The following is a 27,972-nucleotide window of genomic DNA, read 5'->3' as shown; positions in this document are numbered from 1 at the left end:
ATTTCTAATATCAGAGAAGAAATGATTTAATGAAAAGTCAAGTATGATTCTATCATTTTATGGAGAAGGATTATCAAATATTCCCTGGAAACTGTTAGAAAGAGAAAAAAATATTACGACCAAGATTTTGATAACCAAAAGATTAAATTGATAAAGCATTTTGCTAATTTTTTATTTTCTTTGTTTACTGTTTAAACAGTTAATATTAAGGTATTTAAGATATTTTTCCTTTTCTTCTTTTCACCCTGTGACTGGTCTTGTGGAATTTCTTTCTATTAATTTTTCTGTTGTGATTGGAAAGGCATTCATCATGCCTAACCCCCATGATCCAGGGGGATCTGGTGTTCTCACGGGTGAGGACAGTATCATTAGAGTATGGTTGACTAAAACAGGGCTGCCTGGTCTCCATAATCCACCACTGGGTGTAATCATGAAAGGAATTATGTTGTTGAGAAACCAATTTAATGAATGCCAAAAAGATACAATTTTGGTAGAATCCTCAAATGGATCTAACTGCCTTAAGATCAGAAATCAAGCAGTACTGAACAAGATACTAGAGATAGGGAAGCTAGTTTTGGATAATAACCAAGCATTAACATTTTCCTGTGAGAAGGATTCCTCAGCTCAAGGCTCTCAGGGATTGCACTCAAACTCCCCCAGGGGCTTCATGCCTGAGGGGCTGGTATTCTTTGACAAGGGTATTTTTACAAGTGAAACCTTATTAGATGAACTGATGGATCAAGGTTTCACAAGAGTACGTCCACTTTTTGGTCAAAAGACATCTGACAAGATGAATGTTGATGGGTTTATCCTTACTCCTTCACTTGACCTTCCTGAATTTATTTCTATTCTGGGTATGGAAAAAAAAGTCAAGAGCTGTATTCCCCGTGTCATGATCTGCAATCACTGCCAAAGGGATGGCCACACTGCCAAAGTATGTTGCAGTAAACCTAGATGTTCAAGATTTGCCAACAACCATCTAACATCTTCTTGTACTATTAAGAGAGATAATATTACACTTTTCAAGTGCCCCAATTGTCTTGGCAACCATCACGCTAAAGACAAAGCATGTCCTGTAACAAGAAATGTTGAAAAGTTATTGTTAAGGCAGTACAAGAAAAAATCATTATTGGTGCTGCTAAAAAAAAGTATGCAGATATCCTTAAATCCAACATACAACTAAATGACTCAACTCCAACTCTTTCTAATGAAGAATTCCCTCCCATTCCATCCCCTAAAAACCCCACCCTAAGCCCATTCATGTCAACTCAACAAACAGTCTGAGAACCCCTAATTAAGAAAATAATTGATGATATCTTAACAGCTAAAATTCCTGAAATGATCAGCTCATTCCTATCCTCAAAATTTAAACAAATTGAAGATTCTATCTCAGGCCGTTTGGAAAAAATGTTTCAAGACTTTAGTTCCTCACATGCACCATCTGATAGAACTTTTACAGATCTCACCTCAAATCAATCTATTTCTGAAGACGATTTGGAATCTCTTGACTCTGTCCCAATCTCTACTTCACCTGTAAAACCAACATCAGAAATCTCAAAAAACCTTCTCCAGCAAAAAATCCATTCCTTAAAAGAAATGCAAGTGCTCTCTCACCTATCCCAAAACAGAAAGCAACTAAAAACAAACGGAAACAATCCTTAATATCAAAGACAGCTAACAGTTTAGAATGCAAATAGTTCAATTTAACACTACAGGTCTACCCATTGATCGTTTGGTTGAGTTAAAAAGGTTTTTGGACATTGAATCCCCAGAAATTGTCTGCATCCAAGAATCCCATTTGTCCCCTGGAAGAAATTTTAGTGTTAAAAATTATACATCACACAGAAAGATAGGGTCCTAAATTCCTCTTTTCAAAAAGGTGGAGGCCTATTGACTCTTGTGAGAAAGGATTTGATTAGCTCTGTTGTCAATATTGATGTCCAGTCATCAATGGAAATACTAGTTATAAAGGTTGAGATGGATGACCTTCCCCCCTTGTCAGTAGTTAATATTTATATAAATAAACCCTCTTCTTTCAATAACCCAACCTTCAAGAAGTTATTAGATCTTTCCCCAAACCAACTAATACTTGGAGATTTCAATCTTCACCATCCCCTGTGGGACTCAACCCACCCTAGATACCCTCAGTCATTGTTGCTCTTGGATTCAATCTCTATCAGTCAGATTTCCCACACAATAATCACACCTAAGAATTTAGGAACTTATGTGCACTCCTCCAATGGTAAAAACTCAACCATTGATCTTTGTTTTGTTGGTAGCAGACTATCTGCTTATAGTAAGGTGTCTAGGTTCCATGACAATCTTGGCAGCCAGCATTACCCACTTATTACAGAACTGTCAAAAAGACCACTTCTCTCTAAATTTAACATTGCTCCTAGATGGATTTTCAATGAGGATAATTGGAAACCATGGGCACTTAAATTGGGGAGTATGGTACCAGCTGTAATTAATGATATTGATGTTTTAAATGAAAAATCACTAAAAGCATCATTGATGCTTCAAATTTATTTTTTTCACTCCAAGCACAACTAGTAAAAAATAGGAAAAAAAAATGTACACTTTTGGAATAATAATTTAGAATCACTAAAACAAAATAAGTGTAATGCTAGAAAAATCTGGCTTTCAGATAAAAGCAACCTTTACAAAAAAATTGAAATGAAAAAGGCCGAAGCTACTTTTAAGAAACATGTCCTAGCTGAAAGAAAAGCAGCTTGGGAAGATATTTGTGAAAATCAGTTTAATCAGTCAACTCCTTCTAAAACACTTTGGAAAAATTTCAGAAAATTTGCAGGTTATCAGCATAGTGAACAGTCTATTCTAGAGATTAAGTCCAATGATGGTTCAATTATGTACAAGCCATATGAAGTGGCAGAGTCTTTGAATAGTTATTTCGCAGGTCAATCTTCAAATAGTAGTACATATAATAACTCTATGTTTATGGAAGCTCAGTTTCCCCCAGGGTCTGTCACTAATGTTGACAAAGATTTTGATATGGATTTGCTAACTTCTACAATACAATCTCTAAATGACTCAGCAATGGGTGAAGATTTGGTCCACAATAAGATGCTTAGAGCTCTTCCACTGACTTTCTTGGTCCCTCTTCTTTACCTGTTTAACAGATGTTGGGAAAGTGGCTCTGTCCCATCTGCTTGTAAGTCTTCTATTCTAGTCCCAATATATAAAGGTAAAGGGGATCGTTCTGACCCAGCTTCATACCGCCTAATTGCCTTAACCTCATGCATCGCTAAACTCTATGAGAAAATGATTAAGCTGAGATTTGAACCCCTTATTGATAATTCTCTTATCGCTGAACAAGCAGGTTTTCGGAAAGGTAGATCAACCCTTGATAACCTAATTCAACTTGATCATGACATTAATTAAGCTTTTACAGGAAAGAGAGTTGTTTCTGCAGTCTTCTTTGATATTAAGAAGGCTTATGATACATTGGACCCCTTTGCAATCCTTAGACAGGCTCATAAATTTAATGTAGGAAATAATTTCTGGAAGTGGTGCAGGGCAGTGCTTTTTAATAGGACTATTAAAACCAGAGTTGGATCTATATGCTCCTCTGCTAGTACAGTCTCATTAGGTGTTCCTCAAGGAGGAGTTTTGAGTCCTCTTCTTTTCAACATACTGATTAATGATATTATTTTGGCTGATATGCCCTCAATAAAGTTTGCCTTATATGCAGATGACTTAGCCCTTTGGACTGAAGGCTCCTCTCCTGAAGCTTGTCAACCCAAGCTCCAAGGAGCAATTGATAAACTGTCAATATGGCTTAATACAAAAAATCTGGTTTTTTCTATCCCAAAGACCACTGGCATGGTTTTTTCTAGGAAAATTGACCCTAGGCAAGATTGTCCCTCAATTAATCTGACTCTATATAAACAACAAATTCATTTTGCCAGGAATGTGAAATTTCTTGGTATGTGGCTGGATAGTAAGTTAAATTGGAATGATCATATCTCTTATCTTTGTGATACACTTGAAAAACAACTGAATTTTATGCGTGCTGTTGCTGGGCAAAAGTGGGGAGCTAGCCGAGATGGTCATCGAAAACTATTCACATCTATAATATATGGAAAGATTGAATATTGTCTCCCTGTCTATTACTCAGCTTCAAAAAAGTTAATTTCTAAAATTGAATCAATAGTTCACCATGGCCTGAGATTAATCACTGGTGCACTAAAAAGTACTCCTATTGCAGCTCTGTTCAATGAGGTTAATATACCTTCTTTAGAAGAAAGATTCTTGAAACTTTCTTCTAATTACTTTATGAAAGTAAATACTAACCAAAACCTCCATGTTCTCAAGGAGTGTCTCATAAATCATACATTTCTCTATGAAAATCGGAACATATATAGTAGTCCAGCCATTTTCAAGTTGGTCTCCTTGCTGAATGGTATAGGTGTTTCTGAAAACCTAATCTTTTCTTGTCAGACCCAGATATCTCCCAACCCTCCTAATAGCATTGATAATGTTATAGATATAAAAATCCCTGGCATGGATTGTCCTAAGAATAAAATGAATAGTCTAATCCTTCATCAACTTACACTAGCTAAAATGGTTGAATTTTATAATTGGAAAAAGATATTTACTGATGGATCTATCTCAAATGATGGGAAGGCATCCATAGGCATTTTTTCTGAGTGGAGTGGTTCATCAGTTGGGATTAGAGTTTCAGATGGAATCTCCATTTTCCATGCAGAATGTCTTGCTCTCCAAAAAGCTTTGGATACAGTGCTAGAAGTAGGATCAGGCGCATTTGTTATCTTTTCTGACTCTAAAAGTGTTCTTTCTGATCTAAAAAAGAGGCAAGGAAAAGTTATTCCAATTATTGTTCATCTACAGGGAAAGATTCAGAAAATAATGTCTTCTGATGCTCTTCAACTGAAAATGGTCTGGGTTCCTTCTCACATAAGGATTAAGGGAAATGAAATTGCTGACAGTATTGCAAAACAGGCTATCCACCACTCCATTACTTGGAAGGTTGCTCTCACTGTAAATGAAACTTCAAAGTTAATAACCTCTGCTGCAAGTTCTCTTAGAATTAATAATACATGTATTGCAACAACAAATATTTATGTTTTGTCTTTTGAGGGGCATTAGATCCCACATCACCTTATCCACCCAAATAGGAAAATTGCAAACTCTATTTTCCGTCTGAGAACTGGTCATGCAATGACCAGATCTCGTCAAGCACTATATCGTCTTACAGATAGCAAGTCATGCCCTTTTTATAGGTGTGTAAATATTGATGAAACAATAGATCACATTCTCTCAGAATGCCCTCGTTTCACATCTGAGAGAAATATTCTCATCAGAAAAATTGAATCATTGGGCCTGAAGACGTCCACTCCTCTCGTTTTAGGTTTCACTCGTGTTAGTAAAGATAAGGAGTTAAAAATATTGGAGGCATTGGGAGTTTTTGTGTCTTCAACAAAGATTTTCAACTGGTTGTAATTTCATTTGATTTGATTTTTTTTTTCTCCCAGTCACAAGAGTGTGGTGAGAAGAGAAGATGATTTGATTTATTTGATTTGTATGTTCTTTTCGTTTCTATGATTTTAGTTTAATTATTGTTTGGTGACGCAGAGGGCGAAAGCCGAGCGTATTTTCTCTACAACAACAACTATCATTTTATTAGTAACTTCTAGCGTTTTATTTTCTACTCGGTGATTTATGTTTCGATTTGAATAGCCTTGAATGTATTCTTATATATTTTAAAGTTAAACAGGCAAGAACTTATTTTGCCTCTAGTAAAGAAGTTTGATGTTTCTCCCTATTGTTGTGCACTTTTTATAGCCTAATCATTTCAAACAAGGTCTCTGACAACGCTAGCGGTAAAATTCTATTTTAGTTACTTTTTAATATCAAGGAAAGGGGTTAGGAAAATAATCCGAATAATTGAATTTAAAGGAAAATAAGATAAGGAAAATAATTGAATTTGTGTTTTCAGAACTGAAATCAGAGACAACAAAACTGATAACTGAAAATTAAAATAAAATGTCAGTTTGTCAAAGTTTCAATAGGTATAGACTGTTAACTATACAAATATCAGTAAAATTCCAGTTGAGTGACTTCTTGCTATCTCAGAAAAAGGTTAAGTTAGGAAAATTAAACTTTTAGGGATGGGTCCACAGGCTAAATTATATCCCAGGAATGAATTTGGTAAAATTCTAGTTAATTGACTTCTTGCTATCTCAGAAAAGGTTTAGGTTAGGAAAATGAAACTTTCAGGGATGAATCTACAGATTAAAGTATTTCCCGGGAAGGTATTTTGAAGCAACTACCTCCACTCCTTCTCCCTCTAGAGGGCCCTGACCTTTGATGACCTTTAAAAATATGCTTGTTATGAAAGTGAAACCTTGCAAAATAGATTTTCTGCTTAATTGAAGTTCAAAAAATTGTTTTTAGCTTCATAACTTTTCTCAATTCTATTTTATAAGGTTTTAAAGATATGCAAATACCTTTCCTAAATTTTGAAAAAAATATTGATATGGCTCAAAATTCTAGTCAAATAACAGGAATTGCATTTTCAGAACTAAAGGCAGAGAAAAAGCAACTAGTAACTGAAAATTAAGGTAAAATGTTGTTTTGTCAAAATTTCAATAGGTATAGACCTGTCATGTAGGCAAATTTCAGGGCACTCTAGAGGGAGAAGGAGTGGAGGTGGGTATTTTGAAATACCTTCCCAGGACATACTTTAGCCTGTAGACCCACCCCTGGAAGTTTCATTTTCCTAACCTAAACCCTTTCTGAAGATAGCAAGAAGTCAATCAGCTAGAATTTTACACAAATATCTAATGCCTACTAACCAGAAGAGGGTTAATATTGAAGCTTGGTTATAGCTTCCTAGAGTAGAAGAGAGTGGGGTACCTTGAACCAAACCTCAGTTTTGATTTTTTAAGGCAAACCTAAAGATCTTTTCTGCAACTTTTTTACATCAAAAGATAGCTCATTTATTGGGCTACCTATGAGCATTTTTTTCTGTTTTGTGGGCTAATACTAAATAATGCACCAACCCATGGGGTATAATGAACCAGTATTATTTATCTTTTTATTGATTGATTTTATATAAAAGTGCAAAGTTATAAAAAATCAGCTATAAAAAGTATAAAACATTAAAAAAAAATCTTATTTAAGTGAAAATGATGCAAGGTTTATAAGAAAAGTAAAGTTCCCTGATTGCCAGGATGTTCCACAAACAGGAAATGGTTTGAGGAGACAAAGCACCACATCAGGCTTCATAATAAATGACACCTTATCTGTAGGAATAAATTTCTCATTGCTCAATGCTTCCAAAACTTCACTTCAATTTCCAAACTGTCAATGAGCAATATCTCAGCAACAAAGTGCACCACCAGCAACTTTCTGAACCACAACAAGCACATAGTCTCCCACCTCTGTCTCAGTATTTTGCAGGCTGCCAATGCCTTCTTCTTTGAAATCCATTGTAAGACTATCTTTGCTTCCACAATATTCCAGTTCATCCCCTCCTCTGAACTGCTGTTGGACATGTAAGAGAGAACTTTTTGTGCTTTTGCTAAACCTCTAAATTGGCAATCAGCAGGATCACTAGATTTGGTCATTTTCTTACTTCCTGCGTTTGCTTTTCCTTGCTTTTTCACATTTGCTGATGCTTGTTTTGCTCTTTTTCTTTTTCTTCTCCCTTTCAATCAAGTCTGCCATTAGTCAATTCTTGATAAGAGTATCAGTTAACACAGTCAACTCAACTCTCTTGCAACCCTGCCAATGGGCATTTTTCCTAGGAGGAGCTTTAGGATGAGGAGAAAGTATTGAGGACTCAACAGAGTAGCTCTTCCACTACTAAAATTGACAGAGGACATTGAAGCATCTTGAGATTCAGACATTCCTTCTTCCTGCAAAGGAACAGCAGAAAGAGTTGATGACTCACTTCAAGAAGGGTCATCCCTGTCTTTCATGTGGGCTGCCAGAAAAGAATCTTTAGAGAACACTTGCAGGTTGAAAGGCCAGAACCCTGTCTTCTGGAAACCACTCTTGATGTTTATGGGTTGGAATGCTTTTGGGAAAGCAGATCCTACAATCTTCAAAATGTTGTAAATATCAATTACTTTTCCATGATTGTTTATTATCCAACAGTTGCAGGTCCTGTTGTAAGCTTCTTTGAATGAATAAAAGACTGAAACATCTAATAGCTGAAGTTTGTTGCTTTTGTGTGTGGGGGGATAGTGAGTAAAACTATGCCAATGTCTTTGGCAAACTGAAGAGAAGAAAGCAAAATATGGGAGTCATGGTTGTCCATAAGTAGCAAAATCTTCTTCTCTTTCCTACAACCTGAGAACTTCTTGAGGTGGTCCAGGAATGTAACAAATAAGCCACTGGGATTTGTTGTGCCAATCAATACAGTTGCAGCTCCAGTGAGCATAATTGGCCTAAGATTAGCCTGAAGGAACACCAGCCTAGAGGGGATGAAAGTCCTGAGTGTATTGACTGCAGTGATGACGTTTACCAGAGACCCATGTTCAGCTGAGGTAATCTGTTCTACCTGCTTAGCTCCCTTACTTGCAAAAACATTGGGAGAAATGTGAAATATTGTAACATTGGTCTCATCCATGTTCTAAATTTTGTGTGGCTCAAATATTTTCTTCTGGTAAACAGATCTAAGTTTTGGAAAAACACCATCACAGTCTGCTTGTTAAAACTGGAAGTCTTTGCTAGGCTGGTAGGCTCAGGCTTTCTAAGGGAAATCTCAATATTTTGTTTTCTGATGTCCTCCAGCAAGCTTGTCTTCTTTGCATGTTTAGGGCACTGTTGCTCCAATAAAGGAAGCATTCTCAAAAGCTAGCCTCCTTGCTTGTCTTTTTGTCACACCCTGATGCATCTTGGATGCTGTTACCAGGTACTTGCTGAGCAAGCCTTCTTGTTCACTGGTGAATATCCTGTTGGTTTTTCCTTAGTCTGGGCAGAAATCATGTTCATCCTTGTTGTGCCTGTTATGGTACTGTAAGAGAGTAGAATGACTTATGCAGTACAAACAAGCTATTTCTTGTATTTTTGCTCCTTTAACAACTTCTAGGACAGCCTTCTTCATCACATTTGCAGGAGTCTAGCCTTTAGTGGTTTTCCTTGTAGGATTTCTAACTGTAGAATCAATGGTTGAAAATATGTTACAAATTCTTCAATGATAAAAAAACGATAAGTAAGAAGAGTAAGTAAAAGGTAAGCTTATAGGCTTATAAGTAAAAGGTAGGCCTATAGACCATTAAGTAAAAGGTAATCCTATAAGTAAAAGGTAGGCCTGTCAAAGCACTAAGCCTATTATAAAAGGTATGTTTATCAAAGTACTAAGTAAGCTATGGGGCATGATCAACCACTGGTTCATTGTTCCCCATGGCAAGTGGCTGATCAATCCCCCATGGCATAATAATCCTTAAATAAGGGCCAACTAAAAAAGTATTGAATAAATCACAAACCACAGTCTTAAAGCCAATATATCAATCCCCCATGGTATAATAATTCTTAAAAAAGGGCTAACTAAAAAAGTATTTAATAGAACATAAATCACAAACCACAATCTTAAAGCCAAGATATCAGTTCATTAGATATGCAATAATCAGCAGGATCTAACAAATTGTTTCCCTGAAAAGTAAACAGCAAGTGAAAAACAAAATTGTTACTTTACGTCCTGATCCAAACTGAACAAAAGTACATCAGAACATAAGAGAGACTTGGATGCCAATATTTAGTAAAAGGGAGGAGGAATTTCAGCAACATGAAGTGGGTGATATGCCCCTGGTTCAAGGTACCCCACTTCCCCCAATATTTTTGGTATCATTAGATGATTATAGGAAGACAAGAATTGATTAGGAAGACAATAAGACATTCTTGGAAGAAAAGAATTGATTAGATTCTGGAAGCAAAACCTGAATGCTGGTGGTAAGAGAATTTTCAAATTAGTTGTCTCATGAACATGGTAAAACTTGCAATTTTGACTTTTTTTATCAAGTTTTTATCAGCTTGTTGAAGACACTAGCCGCATTTTCGAAAGTCTTTCAATATTTTAACTGTGACCATTTATCAAACCAAATCTTTTTTGTATGTAACCAATTTAAACCAACAAATGATTTACATACTTAAAAATGAAAGATTTTTATATGACATACCCACTACCACTCAAGAAGTGAATCCTAATAAAGTACACCTAAGTAAGGTAAATATATATTGCATAGAAACCAAATTTGGGTAAATATTTACACATTAGGTGGAGGAGAGGGCTAAAGTGCAATGGGTACTTTTGCATGCAAAATGCATTAGCTACAATTATTCTGCATATTATGAAGTAAGATTTTTTTTTTACTTACCACTGTCCAAATAGTTTACCCCCACTCCCCATATATCCCAAACTGTATATTTCCCATCTATTCTGTTACTTCTCTTTGTCTTTTCTCATGCTAAGGTAAAAGAAACTGGTTTACAGTGTGTCAATGCATGAACAAATTGAGCAGTAGTGGGTATATCATACAAGTACCAAATGAAATTCACATACATGAATATATAGGCTAGGCTATGTAAATAAATTACAACAATGGAAGACTGGTCAGTCTAGGAAAAATTTACTTCTTGGTTATAAACTTGCTGAAGTAACATTTTTATTTGGTCTGGTATTCCACTACATCAGACAAGAATTTTAGCACTTGAAACATAGTTTTGTCAATATAATATTACTTGCCATTTTAACTTTATTTTATTGAGGAAAAGCCAATGTGACTACATTTTAGAGAAGATCATATGTATCTTGATGCATTGGTGCTGTTCCCTACTTATTTTTTGAAAAAAAAAAAAAAAAACAAAACAAAAAACAAGTAGTGACAGTTTGAACAATACAAAGGTAAAAAATTATTGGGAGCACATTTTCGTCAAAAACAGGAAACTGATTGAATTGAATATTTTCTTCTTATGTGGATGTGTTGGAGATGGTGTCCATGTTTTGCATTGTCAAAATATAATGACAGCATCAAGAGATTGTTTTCCAAGTCATGACTAAGCAGAGTTATCCGGTTTTGAAGGGAAATTTTTAAAGTGGCTCCAAAATTGTATAGTCAAATCATTGGTGCCTTTACCCTATATTCAATATTAACTGACATAAACCTACAATGTAGTTTTTCCACTTTGCCTAAGCTAATTGTCTCCACATATAGACAGTCTTACATATCAGAATTCTTGAGTGTGTTCTGGATAATAAACAAGTAACAAATTTTGTTGAAAATTAAAATAAAAAAAATTCTGATTTGAACTTTCATAACATTATTGTGTAGGAACAGGAAGAGAAGAAGAAACACCCTATTTTTGGGGATTCTCATGCATAAGGTAATTGAATCTGGTACAAAACAAGTTCCTGGACCCTAGTTGAGAATTTACTTCTGATTGTTTCTAAAGCATCACTTTTCTAGTAAACTGAAATTCTTTATCTTGCTATAGTTCTGTTGATCGGTAGGGTTAATGCTGTCTGATTGGAAACCTGGCCATTAAACTCCTTTAAGCTGTTTACAAATATCATATGTGCCTTATTCCAACAAAATTAAAGGCACTAAAAACAACATAAAAAATACAAGACAATTTTTGTTTTACCTTAAGACATACTTTTTGAAGACACAAAAATTAGATAAAAGAAAAGTTTCTTAAAGTTTTGCTTAAATGAACAAAATATCAAATTGAAAATCCATTACAGTGAATACAAAACAATCTGCAGCTTTTGAAAAAAAAAATATAAAACTGGAGTGCCATTTCCAAGTTCTATTGATAGTATGGTATGTTTTATAAGTGGCATTAACTTGTTTCAGAGAGAATATTATGGAGTTGTCTGAAATTCCAAATATGGCTGAACCTAGCACCATTCCTGAGACTTCTGTTGTTAAAAATGGTAAGTCATCATATTAAATTTTTGTAACAAAATAAAAATAGGTTTGCCTTGCTTTAGTAAATATTTTCTCTTTCTTCCTCTTGCTTCTCCCCAATTAGAATAACAAAAAGAAAGAACATACTCTGTACAAAAGCTTGGATCTAGCCCTTCAGAGCTGAGGGTAATGAAAGGGCTATTTTACAACACAAAAGTTTTTGCATAATTTTTCCAGTTTGGGAGACAACAAGTCTTCAGGCTGACAAATTTCTCTCACACTTTGTAGTTCAATCTTTCATGTTTTCAATTCAGGAAAATAGCTAAGTTTTTCCCATCTGCAGGCATAAATAATAATAGTAATAAAAAAAGTCATTCCTACACATTCACACAAATTATCTCTACAGTCATTCACACAAATTATCTCTTAGTAGCTGAGCACCCCTCTTGGTACCTAACCTACAAATTATTGATTTTTATTTTGTGGTATTTATTTTTGTCTTGTTGTTTAATATTTCTATTGTTTCCTTAGCAAAAAGCACACAATTCAGTCAGATTTTTCTTACTTGTTAAAATTTTGTCAATTTGCCCAAACGTATTAAGAGATATCCAGGTATTGCTAGTTTTATATATTTTTGTAAATAGATCTTGATTAGGAGGGGTGCAATTTTTTTTACAATTTTTCTGGGGAATAGGGTTTATTCAACTTCCCCTTTCTTCACTTATGTTGCAAATAGTTTTTTTTATTTCATAAATATGTGGTATTTGTTTAGTATAGCTAAGCTTGATTATCTAATAGATATCCTACTAAAGATATTCCATGTTTCATTTTCCAAGAAATGTTGTTCTTATGTTTATTTTAAATATTACTATCACAACATTGTTTTGTTATTGATTTTAATCAATACTTATCTTAGATTTAAGCTTAGGCCCCATTGAATCTGATGATAATTTGAACTGAAAAAGTATTAGTCTTATTTTTTTTGTGTTTGTGTGTGTGTCTGAAAATTGAGAGTTTGCCTTAAGGCTTTATTTTCTTTCAATTTAAACTCTTTTAAAATATAAGGTTTTTGAATGGGGGGGGGGCTGGTAGTTAGAATACGAAGGAGAAATACTTCTATTGTCGGCAATAAAATTTTAATGTTTCTATCAAACAGTAAGTGGAGTATCTATTTTCTTTCCTGTATATGTATTTTTTTTTCAAAATCAAATGAAAGCTCTAACAAATAGAATTAATTGAACAATTTTATTGTCTGACACTAAAGTAAATTGGGATTAGCATTAAAAGGAAAAAACAAAGTTGCCAACAAGTGTTTTGCAGCTCTTTTTATCCTAGATTTATAATTAGCCAACTGATTAGCCTTTAGACCACATAACATGTGGAAAAATCTTAGGATTTATTTTTTCATCTCTAAATTGTGAGGTTTGGTTTTGGTTATTTTCCAAAGATTGTATGATTTCTGTCCTTGTAGGGATTAATATTCATTCTTGTGGGACAATGTGTTGGAAAGAGGGAGCAGTTGGGTTTGTTTTGTAAGCTTTTCTGTTGAATGTGTTTGATATCTCTTTTATTATACTTTGTTTCAGAAGTCAAAGAGGCTTTATCAAGTGACAATGAGGAGTTTTTTTACTTTTCAACCCGTATTTTGTCTCCTAAAAGGGAAGTTGTTCCTGTGGGTACTTTTTGTGGCTTTTCAGGACTATGTAAACTTGAACCCGACACCCAGGAATTGGGCTCCATGTGTTTTGACAGTGAAGGTACATCTCAAGTATTTGTTTTTCTAAAATCAAATATATGGGTAATATTTTATTGCCCATACATTTGATTCAGTTTTGATAGTTTATTGGGGAAAACTAGAACAAATTAGAATTTGTCTGAACTTCATCATTTTAAGATTTGAAACTGGTGAAGCCAAAAGCAGTTGGAATTATGCAATGTATTGTGGACAACAATTCCTGCAAATTTTGGAATTTGCAAATTTCTGTATAAAAATTTTACAACATCGGTTCAAAGAATTTGTTTTAGTTCTAAAGTAAAATTGAACATTAGTGTCGTCTTGTACTGTAGTAGCAAATAGTAAGTATTATAGATGATTGTGTTTCTTTTTTCACTCGGCTTGTTTATCTCAGCAGAAAATTTATTATTATTGTTAGTATATAAAGCTTTTGAATAGCATTACTAAACTTTTATAGTAAGATTCAGTTTGCCTTCTGAATTTTAGAAAACCCGTCAAAGCAATTTAAGTGTTAAACACAATAAAATTCAGTCAGTGTCAAACATGGCCCCAAAATAGACCCCTGTTTTTAAAAAGAAAGACGTAATTATTATGCAAATCAGCTCTCTATTTACGGTGTTTGCAAATCATTAGATTATGCTATCGTAGGTAGAAACTCCCATAAAAAACTCTATAAAAAGCCAGTTTAAACAAAAATCAATAAACAAAAGTTTAAATGGTGAGATGGTCATTATAAATTTTTCAGTTACAAAAGAATGTCTAGCATTTATATGAGTAAGTCAGAGAGGAAGAGAATTTTCGTATGGAAAAAGTGAAAACTATTTTTCCGTTATATCTAAAACAATGTTTTTAGTAAGAAAAAAATGATGCGAAAAAACTAAAACCACTTAAAGCAATGACATGTACATGAGCTTTGAGATTTTTCTTATTATAGTATCTTTGATAGAAACATTTTTTTGAAGATATTTCATAATATAAAGTGATGGAATGTGAAATTTTTCTTCAGAAGTTTAAGCCACTTTCCCTCAATACAGTAATGTCAGTGGCATAATCAGGTGGTGCAGACAACGTAGGGTGGTACTGACAAATCTGAATGCAAAATACGTATCATCCATGTTCTCATCACCACAAGCAAAATGAGGTAGAATGGGTCCAGAGAAATCACCCTCCTGTAAAATTCAGAAACCGGATTTGATATTCACTTCTTTTTTTTGTTTGACCTATTCCTCTAAGTTAGCTTCTCTTGCCTTCCCCCTTAGGTCCAGACCAATATGCGTCTATACTCTACCAGCTCTTGCACACAAGTCTATCACAAAAGGAACTGTAGCACTTTTGCGGGAGGAACTTTCAATGGAGGAGTTTCCCTAAGGGAAGGGAATTTTTCATAGAGGCTGAGCCTGATTTACCAGCATTATTTGAAAAACAATTAAAAATAAATAAAAAAACAGGTTTTTCAGGTGAAAAACGGTTAACGATTTAATACTTTGAATTATATTAAGAAGCTAATAAAGCTTAAGACTTTTGTGTTAGCTAGCTAAATACACTGGAAGGATTTTAGACTTAAAACACAGATATTCAAGTTCTGCACTCTATTCAATGCCCGAATTTAATCTGCGAATAAAACTCTAATTTGTGAAAATTCTATTTATCAATTTATCATGCTTGGCTTCGTTCAGTTTTTATATTTTATGTTCTTTTTCACATTTGTTGTCTGTTTTTTTATGTCTTGGTACTGCTTATTGAGAATTTTTGATCATACATTGCTTATTTTCTATCTCATTATTTGTTTTGTTATAGAAGTTGCATATGCTTCACCAGACAGTGTTGAAACAATCAAAGGAACTTCTATTTCTTCTCTATCACGTGAGCATCTACAGCAACCTTTGAGTATTCCATACAGAGTATCCAGTTTAACATCTGTATTGGACTCCCAGGATTTGAGTTGCAATGATGAAGGTAAATTTGAAAACAATAGCGATATAAAATTAGTTTGATAAGGGAAAGTCCCTAATTTATGTTTCGCCCAACCCCACTTAAGTACTTATCCTCCATTACCCCACACATTCCGCTGAAGAATTGATTTACTACTTGCCATATCCATACATGCCACATTTACTGCCAAATTTCAAGAGAAAAGAAGATACCAGTAGCAGGCAAGGCCACTGATAGAGAGTACATCTCCGAAACTGCGGTCCCACATGCTATGAGTCACAAACCTGGAGCTCATAGAATCGAGTTACCTTCATCTCATGGCATCATGGACGTTATACAATCATTTATCAGGTTTTATTATTTGTTCAACTCTGTTGTAAGTTCTATGTTCACAAACAATCCATAAAGTTAAACAACATAATTCCTATCATTTTCTAAAATAGTCGGGTATAATTCATGGAAAGGTGGTCATTCATTAAACTCAGAAAGAAGCCTGCTTCTGACGGTAACCTTGCTTTTTACACCAATGAGTAGTGGATGCTGTTGGGCTTTGGAAGGGCAATCAAAGAATTATTTTTTTTTCCAAGATAAAAAAAGTAAAATAAAACGAACTAAACTTACTTAATATATTTGAAGTATAATATTTGTTAAACTTGAAAAGCCATGAGATTTTATTTTTTTGCTGTGATTTATTTGGTGTAATAAAAATAAGAGAAAAAATCACATATAGAGAAAAAATCACACATATATCAATAAGAGAAAACATCACATAGAAAAAAAACGTTGCCACCTAAGCACAAATGATAGTCTGAGCTTTTGATGGCTTTTGAGATGTATGCATTTCCTATTTGTTTTGGGTCTCCCCTTTTCTTGTTTCTTTGGTTGTTATGTCCAGTCGCTTTGAGTGTGAAATATTGCATGACTTTAATTGTGCTGGTCTTTGGCTTAATACGGTTCTATAATTCTAAGAATGTTGTGCTTATTCGGTTTCGTATTCTCATTATTTTCAAAATAAAATTACTGTACTTCGCTATAAGGTACAGCATAGCTAATCAAGTAACAGTTGAGCTTGGTCGAGCCCATAATGGAGACTTTAAGCAACAATGACTAAATGAAATTGTAAATTTTATTTCAAAAATTGCAAATTATAACCAACTATTTTCTGCTAACAAACCTCTTAAGTGACGAATATCGATTTTTCACACCCTTTACATTAATCTTATATCTACTTTCATCCCAATCTTACCTTTAAAATGAAATTGATAGGCAAATTGCAATATTTGATTAATTACATGGAAAAGACCACAATATGAAGTTTAAGTCCCTAGAATATGAAAAAAAAAAAGTATGCAAAAGCCATACACACAGTCAATACATATAAAAAGTACTTTTTATTCTCATTTGAAACTTGGTCCATCCCTTTAAAGTCCTTTCTGAGCAGGATGATGAGAAGAATAGAATAATTGATGCAGCTTAGTAAAGAGCAAATCAGAGCAAACGTTGGTGCATAGTAGCCTAAAGTATGAAAACGCTTTTTGAAAAATAACCGTCTAGAGTCAAAGATTTTGTGTGAATTTCAAAAGAGGATTGAAAATATTTGGAAGTAATTAAAATTTTAAAAAAATATTGATTTTGATTCCTGTGCTCACCAAATCTCAGGAAATAGAATTCCCCAAAAATAAGCTGTTGCAAGTGTGTGTTTTACCCCACTCTGGTATCCAAGTAGACCCATGCTTATAAAACAGACAAATAATCACATAGAGACTAGTGACAAAGGATCTTGTTTAAATAGAAAAAGAACGTCGTAACCTCACACCTGCTTTTGTGATATAAATACGTTAGATTTTAGTGCAACTTTGCCTTTGCTACTGTGAATATGGGCGATTTTATTAGTTCTATAACACCACAGTAAAGTCTTTCAAGAGTTCCTAAGAAACTAGAGCAGCATAGACGAAATTGTAAACTCAAAAGATGTGAACATGGTGAACATGTTCACATGTTCACAACGCTACTGTGAACATGGACTATTTATTAGTTCTATAACACAACAGGAAAGTTTTTCAAGAGACCCTAAGAAACTAGAACAGCATAGACGAAGTTTTAAACTCAAAAGATGATTGTGAAACTATAAGAGTTTTACAGCCTTTTTTTTAATAAGCCAAAAGTAGAAACGCTGATAATTTGCCTTTCCAGTCCCCAAAGGCTAGTTTTCAATAAGTATAAATAAGTTAGCTCTAGTTATCTCTATTTCGATAAATTAATTAGCTTTTATTTGGATATGAAAATTTTTGAATAACGTGCCAAATCATAAAATTGGGTGTCTATTTATCTAATTACCTTTTATTATCACACTATATTATCACGGTTCCATCAAACTATAACACTTAGATTTATTCAGATCTGATTTTTAGTGTCATTCTTAATGCTTTTAGTCTTTTTTATGGCACTTGGTATCTACCAAGTGACATATAGCGATCGCACATTCTGTCGGTCTATCTGTCCTGGTTTTGCTACTTTAGGCACTTCCAGGTAAGCTAGGACGATGAAATTTGGCAGGCGTATCTGGGACTGGATCACATTAAATTAGAAATAGTCGTTTTCTTGATTTGACCATCTGGGAGAGTGGGGGCCGGTTAATTCGGAAAAAATGAAGTATTTTTAACTTGCGAATGGGTTATGGGTAGAGGCGCCATTTGGGCCAAATCTTGGGGTGGGCATGAACTCCATCTGCCCCCCCCCCCGATTCACTTTGTGCCGCGTAAGAAATATCTGGGTTTTGGCAGCACATTGGTCGAATATTCTAAGTAAAAATGCATTTTCAGCACCCGTGTGTTGCTTGGAAATGTACTGTAACCAAATGTGGAACTCAGCCATACTGACCTCTAAGATTAATTATAACAACGAAGAGTACAATCAACGGGGTTAAGTGATTAAACTGAAAGTGGAAAATTCAACCAGACTACAGGCTGACATTCCTCAGCGAGAAACTTTCTTATTTAAGTAAACATTACGTCGGTGAAAGTGACCTTCATTGTTATGCTGAGGGTTGTAACCAAAATCTCAGTGCCCCTTCAGCAGGATTCTTCCAGATCAAAGATATTTACAAAAATGAAAAACATAACAAGAAAAAAAAAATATAACAACATTTAAGGTAACAAGGGGAACCGCCGAGCTTTCATCTTTGCAAAATTGTCAACAAGCTGGTTGTAGTCCAAATTTTTTACTAAATCCTTCTCTGCAAATATCAAAAGGAGGTGACTGAGACGATCATCTCCTGTCGTAGACCGCAGGTAGTTTTTCACTATTTCTAGGCTAGAAAACAAACGCTCATTGCTCCTTGTTGTCTCAGGAAGTGTGGCAGCAATACGAAGTACTTTAATTACTTCTGAGTAGGCCACTGGTAATGCCTGAAGATGGTCGACAATGTCTAGGAAGTTTTCCGAATTTTTCTCCTCATTGAGCAAGAAACGCTTGGTAATACCAGCTTGAGATTCGAGAAGAATGCTGTCGATATCCAGCTCGCCGTAAAGAGAAGAGAAAAGCTTGAGCAGCTCTGTGTCCATAAACTTAGTTGAGCTTGGATCCAAGGCTTCGAGCGTACTCAGCACTGGCAAGTTATCTGTGAACCTCCTGTCTAATTCGGCTAGTAGACGGTCAAAAGTTTTGAAGTATTCTTGCTTCATTTCATCCGCCAAAGTAGCAGCCCAATTTTCAGATTCGATGAAATTCTTTCCTAGCGTCAAAGTTGTCACAAATTGTTTCCGATGCTTGGTGATCTTTTGAATTCTTCAAGGTCGTCCTTTCTGACCAATAGAGGAGGGTCTAGTCGCGGGTCCATTCACAGCAGGTACTTCATTTTCGAGTTCTGTTGCAAACTCTTTAGTCTTCTTGAAAAGCGACACAGATGAAGCATCTGAACGCAGGTCGGTGAGTTTGCTTAATGTGGCATGAATCAGGGTGCGCGATCGAGAAATAACCAAGTCGACGGCGACGGCATGGAGTTGTTGAGACAGCGATTTCGTCGCTCGCGTAATTGCTTCTATGTAGTGCAATTGGAAGATAACAAGGAACGATTCCATCGTGAAATGATAGGCCTGGAACTGACCTATTTTAGTCTATCAACTTAGAGGAATTACTGCAAATATTCAGAATTTATAATATTAATATAATCATTTAGGAAACGGGCATTTGACAGAACTTGAGAATTAGATTATGTAGCTAACCTGATTTCAAAGTTTACAATGGTTAATAGCAAATAGTGTTATTATTATGGCCGGCAAAGGACTCTTTTTGGTGGAAGCTTGGGCCCCCTGGAAAATCTGGGGTGGGCATTTGCCCACCCCTGCCCCCCTCCAAATGGCGCCTCTGGTTATGGGATCTTAATTTGATGTTTGGAAAGATATCGTATCTCAGAGCTCTTATTTTAAATCTCGACCAGATCCGGTGACATTGGGGGGAGTTGGAGGGGAGAACCTAAAATCTCGGAAAACACTTAGAATGGAGGGATCGTGATAAAGCATGGTGGGAAAAATAATCAAAAGTCCTAGATACGTGATTGACACAACCGAAACGGATCTTCTCTCTTTGGAAGAGTTGGGGGGGGGATAATTCTGAAAAATTAGAAAAAAGGATGTTTTAACTTACGAAGGAGTGATCGGATCTTAGTGAAATTTGATGTTTGTAAGGATATTGTGTCTCTTAGCTCTTATTTGAATCCTGACTGGATTCTTTGACATTGTGGGGAGTTGGGGGGGGGCTAAAACGCCTGGAGTGGAGGGATCAGGATGAAACTTGGTGGAAAAAAAAATCATAATAGATAACTGATTGACATAACCGGAAGGATGCTCTCTCTTTGGGGGAGTTGGGTGGGGGGGGGGTTGAATTAATTCTGAAAAATTAGAAAAAATTAGGTATTTTTAATTTACGAAGTAGTGATCGGATCTTAATGGAATTTGATGTTTAGAAGGATATCGTGTCTCAGAGCTCTTTTTTAAACCCCGACAGGATCCGATGACATTGGGGGGGGGGTTAAAATTTTCGAAAACACTTAAAGTAGAGAGATCGGGATGAAACTTGGTGGGAAAAATAAGCACAAGTCTTAGATACTTGATTGACATAACCGGAACGGATCTGATCTCTTTGGAGGAGTTGGGGGGGGGGGTAATTTAAAAAAATAAAAAAATGAGGTAATTTTAACTTACGAAACAGTAATCGGATTTTAACGAAATTTCATGTTTAGAATGACCTCGTAACTCAAGTCTCTTATTTTAAATCCCGACTGGATCCAGTGTCATTGGAAGGGGGGATCGGAAATCTTGGAAAACGCTTAAAGCAGAGAGATCAGGATGAAACTTGGTGGGAAGAATAAGCACAAGTCCAAGTTATGTGACGGAAGTAACTGGACCGGATCTGCTCTCTTTGGTGGAGTGGGGGGGGGGAATAATTAGGAAAAATGAGATATTTGTAACTTACGAACGAGTGATCAGATCTTAACGAAATTTGATCTTTAGAAGGAACTTGTGCTTTAGAATTCTTATTTTAAATCCCAACCAGATCAGGTGACATTGGGGGGAGCTGGAGGCGGAAACCGGAAATCGCTTAGGATGAAGAGATCAGAATGAAACTTGATGGAAAGAATAAGCACAAGTTATAGATACGTGATTGACATAATTGGGACGGATTCGGTCTCTTTAGGGGAGCTGGGGGTGGTTAATTTGGAAAAATTAGGAAAATTGAGGTATTTTAACTTAAGAACGGGTGACCGGATCTTAATGAAATTTGATATTTAGAAGGAACTCATGTCTCAGAGCTCTTACTTCAAATCCCGACCAGATCTGTTGACACTGGAGGGAGTTGGAGAGGGAAACCGGAAATCTTGGAAAACGTCTGTAAATGTCGTAGATACATGATTGACGTAACCAGACTGATTCCAATCTCTTTGGGGAGTTAGAGGCTGGGTTTCAGTGCTTTGGCGAATTTGGTGCTTCTGGACGTGCTAGGACGATGAAAATTGGTAGGCGTGTCAGGGAGCTGCACAAATTGACTTGATAAATTCGTTCTCCCCGATTCGACCATCCCTGAGGCTGAAGGGAGCGAAAAAATTAGAAAAATTGAGGTATTTTTAACTTACAATTGGGTGATCGGATCTAAATGAATTTCGATATTTAGAAGGATCTCGTGACTCAAAGTTCTTATTTTAAATCCCGACTGGTATTAAGCCTCTGATTTTCCTTTTAAAACAATCTATTGATTCTTAGAATTTTGCCAGAGCTCATACCATATGAGCTCTCGGCTCTTCCGACCTTGTCATAAGTGCCATATGTAGCTCTTGTTTTATGTTGTGAGGGTTCATTATTTATTGGCAAATTATTGAGAATATTCAATCCTACTTTTATTAATTTCTGTCTCTTTGTTCATTTTTTATTTCGTTGTTAAAGCTGGAGATACTTCATCAATTGAAACTGGTTAATGTAATGAAGGTCTATGACAAAACTGAGCCGCCAATTCTAAAGAATAAGTTCCAAGGCCACAATTAAATTGATAGATTGATAAATTTTTTTATTTGCAACAATTAAATAAATAAATATGACAAACCAGTGCACATGCCTGGTGGCATACTTTAGCACCAACAATGTTACATACACAACGAAAATAAAAACTAGCACTGACAATGTTACATACATTAGCACTGACAAAATAAAAATAAATCAAGCCAAAGTAAATACAAGTCTACAGCATCAGCATAAATATACAACAAAATTAAAAAAAAATAATTCCCCGCAACATATTAAACACAAATGACCTAATCATTTGTTATTTAATTAGACATGTGAAAACCCGTCATAACTTACATATAAATCCGTCATACCTTTAATCCTTGCACCCAATAATTTTGACAAATTTCAACTTAGCGATTATATTTTGTAAGTTTTTAATAAATAGTAAGTTCATTATTTCTGAAAAAAATTATTTTCATCAGTGCTTTGTTCGATCGTGTAAAAAGTAAATTAAACCATTTTAGGCTCCTGGTGTAATTGTGATTTTAAATAAATTGAGTGTCAAAAATTTAGAGTTCTAGAAAGATATTTTTATATAGAAAGATATAGAAAGCAAACTGACAAAAGGCCTTAACAATAGCTAAAGAGAATATGCATTTTTTCTAAAGCCGTTGTTTATGTGCTACTAGACTGTGCTTGGAACTTGCTCCTGAGCAACTGTGTCTCTTTTACGGTCTTTTAGACACCCACCATCATGCTGATAGCATCACGCAAAAAAATTTTCCTTTAAATGAGTTTCTAAATAAGTGAAATTATTAACGTGAAAAAATATAAAAAAAACGATACTTGTGTATTAGTCAGACCACACTCAATTGGTGAAGTTAGGTTCTTTCGTGAAACAAACTACGATGCTGGTGCATTTTAATTAAATATATTGTATTTAGAGGTGGTTAGGTTAGGTTAAGTTAACTAAGTTAGATTAGGTCTGACGCACTGTTTTGTTGTGGGCATCAACCCCTTATTCTGGAAAAAATATAATTGTCTCTTTCTCAGTCTTTGGCAATTCCCAAATCATCATTTAAAAATCTATATTCAGACACTATCTTCTATCACTATGCGTAGCCTACTAAATTGAGTTTTGTGTTTGTGGCTATGAAACCGGATTTTCTCATAAAATGTACCTGCATCGTAGTTTGTTTCATGAAAGAACCTAACTTCACATATTGAGTGTGTTCTGAATAATGCACAAGTACCAAAAAACATTTCAGTCTTCAAATAATGTTTATAGGCTAAAAATGAAAGATGTACGTCAATTTAGTTTAAACTAAGTTTGTTAAACCTAACTTTGTCCGGAAAACACAGTGAACGGGGGAAGGATGGGCGTTTTTCCTGAAGATTCTCATTTCTAGAACTACATAATTATTTTCTGCTGTCTATGAGTTTATTAGTACAATCGCCTTCCTAATTTATGCTACCTTTGCTGTTAAATTAGTTTTCTAAGTGTAATTACGGTACAAGTTTGATACAAGTTATACTAGGGGACAGGGGTAGAAAAGGAATTATTCGTTATTGACTTTCTTGACTTGACTTAATGCTCCTGCCGAAATGCTTCCGGCGTCGAGAGTGATGCTACATGGTGCCTCTATTTAGACTCTTGCAAAGATGTAGACGTCCTTCTGAATATTTGCAATGCCTAAGAAGGCACCTGTCGTGTCCTTCCATCTGGTTGGGGGAAGACCTCTTGGGCGTTTCCTGCCGTGCAGCACGGGATAAAAGTCGAAAATCGTTTGTGCGGGAGTGTCAGGGGCACTTAGTCTTCACACTACTGCTGAGGCTTTAGCAATTCGGTGCATTAGATCTTTGAGGATTGATCCGTCATCTGAGAGGATAGAGCCAAGGTATGTAAGTTCCTCAACAATCTCAGCTAGTTTGTCACCGACCATTAGGACTGGCGGGGGACGTGGTGAGTTACGTGGCTCAACAAACATAACTTATGTCTTTTGCCAATTAATCGACAGTCCTATCTTTAAGGCTTCATCAGCAAGGAACTGTAGGGCTTTTGTGAGCTTCGACGGTGAATCGAAGACAAGAGCAAGGTCATCGACATAGTCAGCGTCCGAAAGTACTCTATCGGCGTAATGCAACCCAAACTGGTGGCGGTTTATGGTCCGAGCCATTATTTAGTCGATGACACAATTAAATAGCTCTGGAGCAGCAGCACAGCCTTGACGGTCTCCAGCATTGATTTCAAAAAATGAGCTGCGTCTGCCATTGACTTGCAAGCAGCTCTCTCTCGCTTCGTGGAGCCGCTCGAAAAGGTTGCAGTACTTCGCTGGTAGTCCCGTTGTTTTCGGTATGAGGCAGAGTTATTGCCGGTTGACAGAATCGAAAGCAGCCTTGAAGGGTGAAAGGGTGTTGCACACTTTCACATGGGGCCTCAGGGTTGCTGGATGCAACTTGAAGAAGGTCAGGTCGGGCTGGCCAACACAGTCCAGGCTTAAGAATGAAGAGAAGTGATACTTCCAGGAAGACAGTTGAGCGCTCTCGTCAGTGAGAATATTTCCATGATTAGATATATCATGCATCCTATGGCCCTATCATCATGTGATTGGGCCTTGGGAGAATAACTTTCAATCTGTAAGATCCCGAAGGTGTTTGTATAGAGCGCATTTGTCACTCTTTCTGGCGGCCTTCTCAAGATCGGCGGACTTTTTCTCGGTGAACAGCTTTCTGTCTCTGTGGAGGAATTTATTTCTCACGTCGTTTTGACGTCTGTAGGTAACCATGTCTTTCGCTAGGCGTGCTTCAATAACACTGTTCAATAACATCTAGAGTTACCTGCGATATCCAGGACTTTTTTCTGGGCTTCAGACGACCGATAGTACTTTCAGCCGAAAGCAATACGCCGTCCTTGAATAGTTGCCTTGCTTATCCAGATTCTGAAATTTGACCAAGACAGTCGAAACGGTTTGAGATAGAGACAGCATAGACCTGGCGCGTGTTGGAGTTTGTGAGATTGTTCAGGTCTAATTTGGGGGGACGGTGATGACTTTTCTGGGCTTTCAGGAGTAGTCTAAGGCTAGAGACGACAAGCCTGTGGTCGGAGTTTTCCACTTCTTTAAGTTCGGCAATTAGTTATAGAGGAACGCCAGCGTCTGAACACGATTATGTAGTCTAACATTTTTCTTGTTCATCCGTCATTGCTATACCAGGTATATGTGTGAACTTCTTTCCTTTCAAAAAGGGTGTTGGTGATCACAAGATCGTGCATATTGCAAAGCTGAAGGAGCCTTAGCCCATTGCTGTTGAACCAGTCGGGTGTTATAGGTCCTAGAACATTGTTCCAAACGCCGTCTGTATCTGACACTGCCCTTGAAGTCGCCAAGAAGGGTTAAAACGTCATGAGTGGATACTTTTGTTAGGATACTAGACAGCTGGGCGTAAAAACAATCTTTCATCTCATCTGAGGCTTGGTTTGTTGGGGCGTAGCAGACAATGATGGTCCATTTTCCATGTTTATGCTGGATTTACGCCGTTAGTATCCTGTCTGATATTTGCTCGTAAGAAAGGAGGCACCTCCTGGTCCAAGATTCTAGCACAAGTGCGACTCCATTAGTTTTGGTTCGCTGGTCACCCGACCAGATTATGTGATAGCCTTCACTAAAGTCTTTAGAGTCGTTTCCTATAAGGCGAGCTTCAGTTACACTGCTACAGGCACACCAAAAACGCTTGAGTTCTAGTGCAAGCATTGATTCGCTCCAGGGAAATTAAGGGTCAGAACGTTCCAGGTGGTCAGGCAAAGACCACCTTGGTCAATAAGGTTCAAACAATGGTCAAATTTCGGTCCGGGAACATGCTGAGGTCTTGAAGGATAAAAAGAAGATAGATCATCCGAGGCAATAACTATTCGTAGCAATTAGGTTCGGGTGGAGGATCGCAAGCCCGACTGACCCTAGGCCTGGGACATTATTAGCTAGATGAGTCAAACTATTGAGTGTCCCTAGGGTGGGCTCCACCCACCTTGTGAGGTCAAGGCAACCCTTTGCGTGGACCGCTTAGTTAGGGGATTGCCCCATATCCAATGGCACATGGTCAGCAGACAAAGGTCTGCTTCATTCCGGACGAGCTCCACCCACCACCAAATATGTTATAACCTACAAAAAATTTTAATCCCGTATGACTACCAAGCTTAAGAAGATTTTTTGTATTATTTTTCCAATTCTAATTCGTCCATGAAGTGAAACTAATTTCAAGTTTCGTTCTTACATTGTTGTTTCCTTCGAAAGTGGTAGGCAATGTAGATCCTAAACAGGTATCGTTTGTAGAATGTTCATCTTTCATTTGTAATTGCCATGATGTCTGATTATTGGATCGTTTTCACCTTATTCAATTTTAATAAAATAAGTTTTTACTATAGGGATAATTCATTCTAATGTGAGCAGTTCTGATGGTGTGGGTCAACCAAAACTCTTTTGCCAAAAACCAATTGTGAAGGAGAAGAAGCTGACAGAGAAGGCTGGTCATTTAAGTCGTAAGAAGCTGACAGAGAAACCATATAAGTGTGATATATGTGAGAAAAGTTTTCCTGTGTCAAGCCATTTGATTAGGCACCAAAGAGTGCACACTGGGGAAAAACCGTTTAAATGTGAAGTCTGTGAGAAAACTTTTTCTCAGTCAAACACTTTGATTCAGCACCGAAGAATACATACTGGTGAGAAACCGTTTAAGTGTGATATATGTGAAAAAATATTTTCTGCGTCAAGCGGTTTGATTAGGCACCAAAAAGTGCACACTGGGGAGAAACCGTATAAGTGTGATATATGTGAGAAAACATTTTCTTGGTCAAGCAGTTTGATTCTGCACCAAAGAGGACATACTGGTGAAAAACCGTATAAATGTGATATATGTGAGAAAACTTTTTCTCAGTCAAACCATTTGATTCATCACCAAAGAATACATACTGGTGAGAAACCGTATAAGTGTGATATATGTGAGAAAACTTTTTCTGATTCAAGCAATTTGATTCAGCACCGAAGAATACATACTGGTGAGAAACCGTTTAAGTGTTATATATGTGAAAAAACATTTTCTGCGTCAAGCAGTCTGATTAGGCACCAAAAAGTGCACACTGGGTAAAAACCGTTTAAATGTGAGGTCTGTGAGAAAGATTTTTCTGATTCAAGCAGTTTGACTAAGCACCGAAGAGTGCTCAGTGGGGAGAAACCGTTTAAGCGTGGTATATGCAAGATAGAATATTCTTCTAAATTGAATCTTAAAAATCATATACCAACTCATTCTTAGAAAAAGTGCTAGTTCATATTGTTCAATAACAGTATATATGGTCTTGCTGAACCTTATTATGCCTCTGCTGCTGTTTATCCTGTTCCTTTATATTTTTATCAGTTCATTAATTAATTCCATTTTTCTGGGAAAATTTCGTTTATTTCTTTGGTGATTTTTCTTTTGCTTCTTGTTTTAACTTTTTCATTGCCTTTTGCTATGACCACCCTCCCTTCAAAAAAAGAACCCAGTGTATGTATGCCTGTTGAGTAAACACCTCTGTAAAGTCCATTTTATTCTCCTTTTAATATTTTTCCCAATTTTCTTGACCTATCTTTTGGATCCATTGTTTCGTGGAATATTTGTGTTGATTTCTTGATGTATTTTTCTTTTGCCGTTTGTTTTAACTTGTTTCTTCCTTTGGCTATGACTTCCTCCCTCCCCAATTAAAGTCTGTATGTGTAGGCCTGGTTGAGTAAAACTCCTGTAGAGGCTATTTTATTCTTCTTTTAATGGTTTCCCAATTTTTTGAAAGTTTCCTTACGTATTCTTCGGACTAAAACATTGTGAGCAACGATTACTGTAGGTTTCAGTTTATGCTTAGAAAATTAAATCTTTAAAACCTTGA

At 36.1% G+C, this 27,972-nt stretch overlaps 1 protein-coding gene across 2 annotated transcripts; it reads left to right on the top strand.

The window, feature by feature from the left end:
* The first annotated feature begins 152 nt into the window (after positions 1-152).
* Positions 153-27,972, top strand: LOC136041963 (zinc finger protein 189-like). 2 transcript variants are annotated; one of them, XM_065726780.1, is made up of 6 exons: positions 153-210; positions 5,517-5,864; positions 11,847-11,926; positions 13,487-13,657; positions 15,433-15,591; positions 26,482-27,972. In XM_065726780.1, the coding sequence occupies exons 3-6, from the start codon at positions 11,857-11,859 to the stop codon at positions 27,198-27,200; spliced, it is 1,119 nt and encodes a 372-aa protein (XP_065582852.1). In that variant the 5' UTR covers positions 153-210; positions 5,517-5,864; positions 11,847-11,856; the 3' UTR covers positions 27,201-27,972. The 2 variants fall into 2 exon arrangements, with proteins under 2 accessions (XP_065582852.1, XP_065582853.1); XM_065726781.1 differs by lacking the exons at positions 153-210; positions 5,517-5,864 and adding an exon at positions 6,282-9,942.

This window comes from Artemia franciscana, unplaced genomic scaffold (assembly GCF_032884065.1).
Source record: "Artemia franciscana unplaced genomic scaffold, ASM3288406v1 PGA_scaffold_52, whole genome shotgun sequence".
NCBI lineage: Eukaryota > Metazoa > Arthropoda > Branchiopoda > Anostraca > Artemiidae > Artemia > Artemia franciscana.
Note: the sequence above shows the minus strand (reverse complement) of the source record. Positions and strands in the feature narration are given on the sequence as shown.

Excerpts from the sequence above, each read along its gene's own strand:
- LOC136041963 (XM_065726780.1), top strand. The coding sequence starts at position 11,857 with ATGGAGTTGTCTGAAATTCCAAATATGGCTGAACCTAGCACCATTCCT. Across the intron at positions 11,927-13,486 it reads GACTTCTGTTGTTAAAAATG|AAGTCAAAGAGGCTTTATCA; the intron begins GTAAGTCATCAT and ends ACTTTGTTTCAG. Across the intron at positions 13,658-15,432 it reads CATGTGTTTTGACAGTGAAG|AAGTTGCATATGCTTCACCA; the intron begins GTACATCTCAAG and ends GTTTTGTTATAG.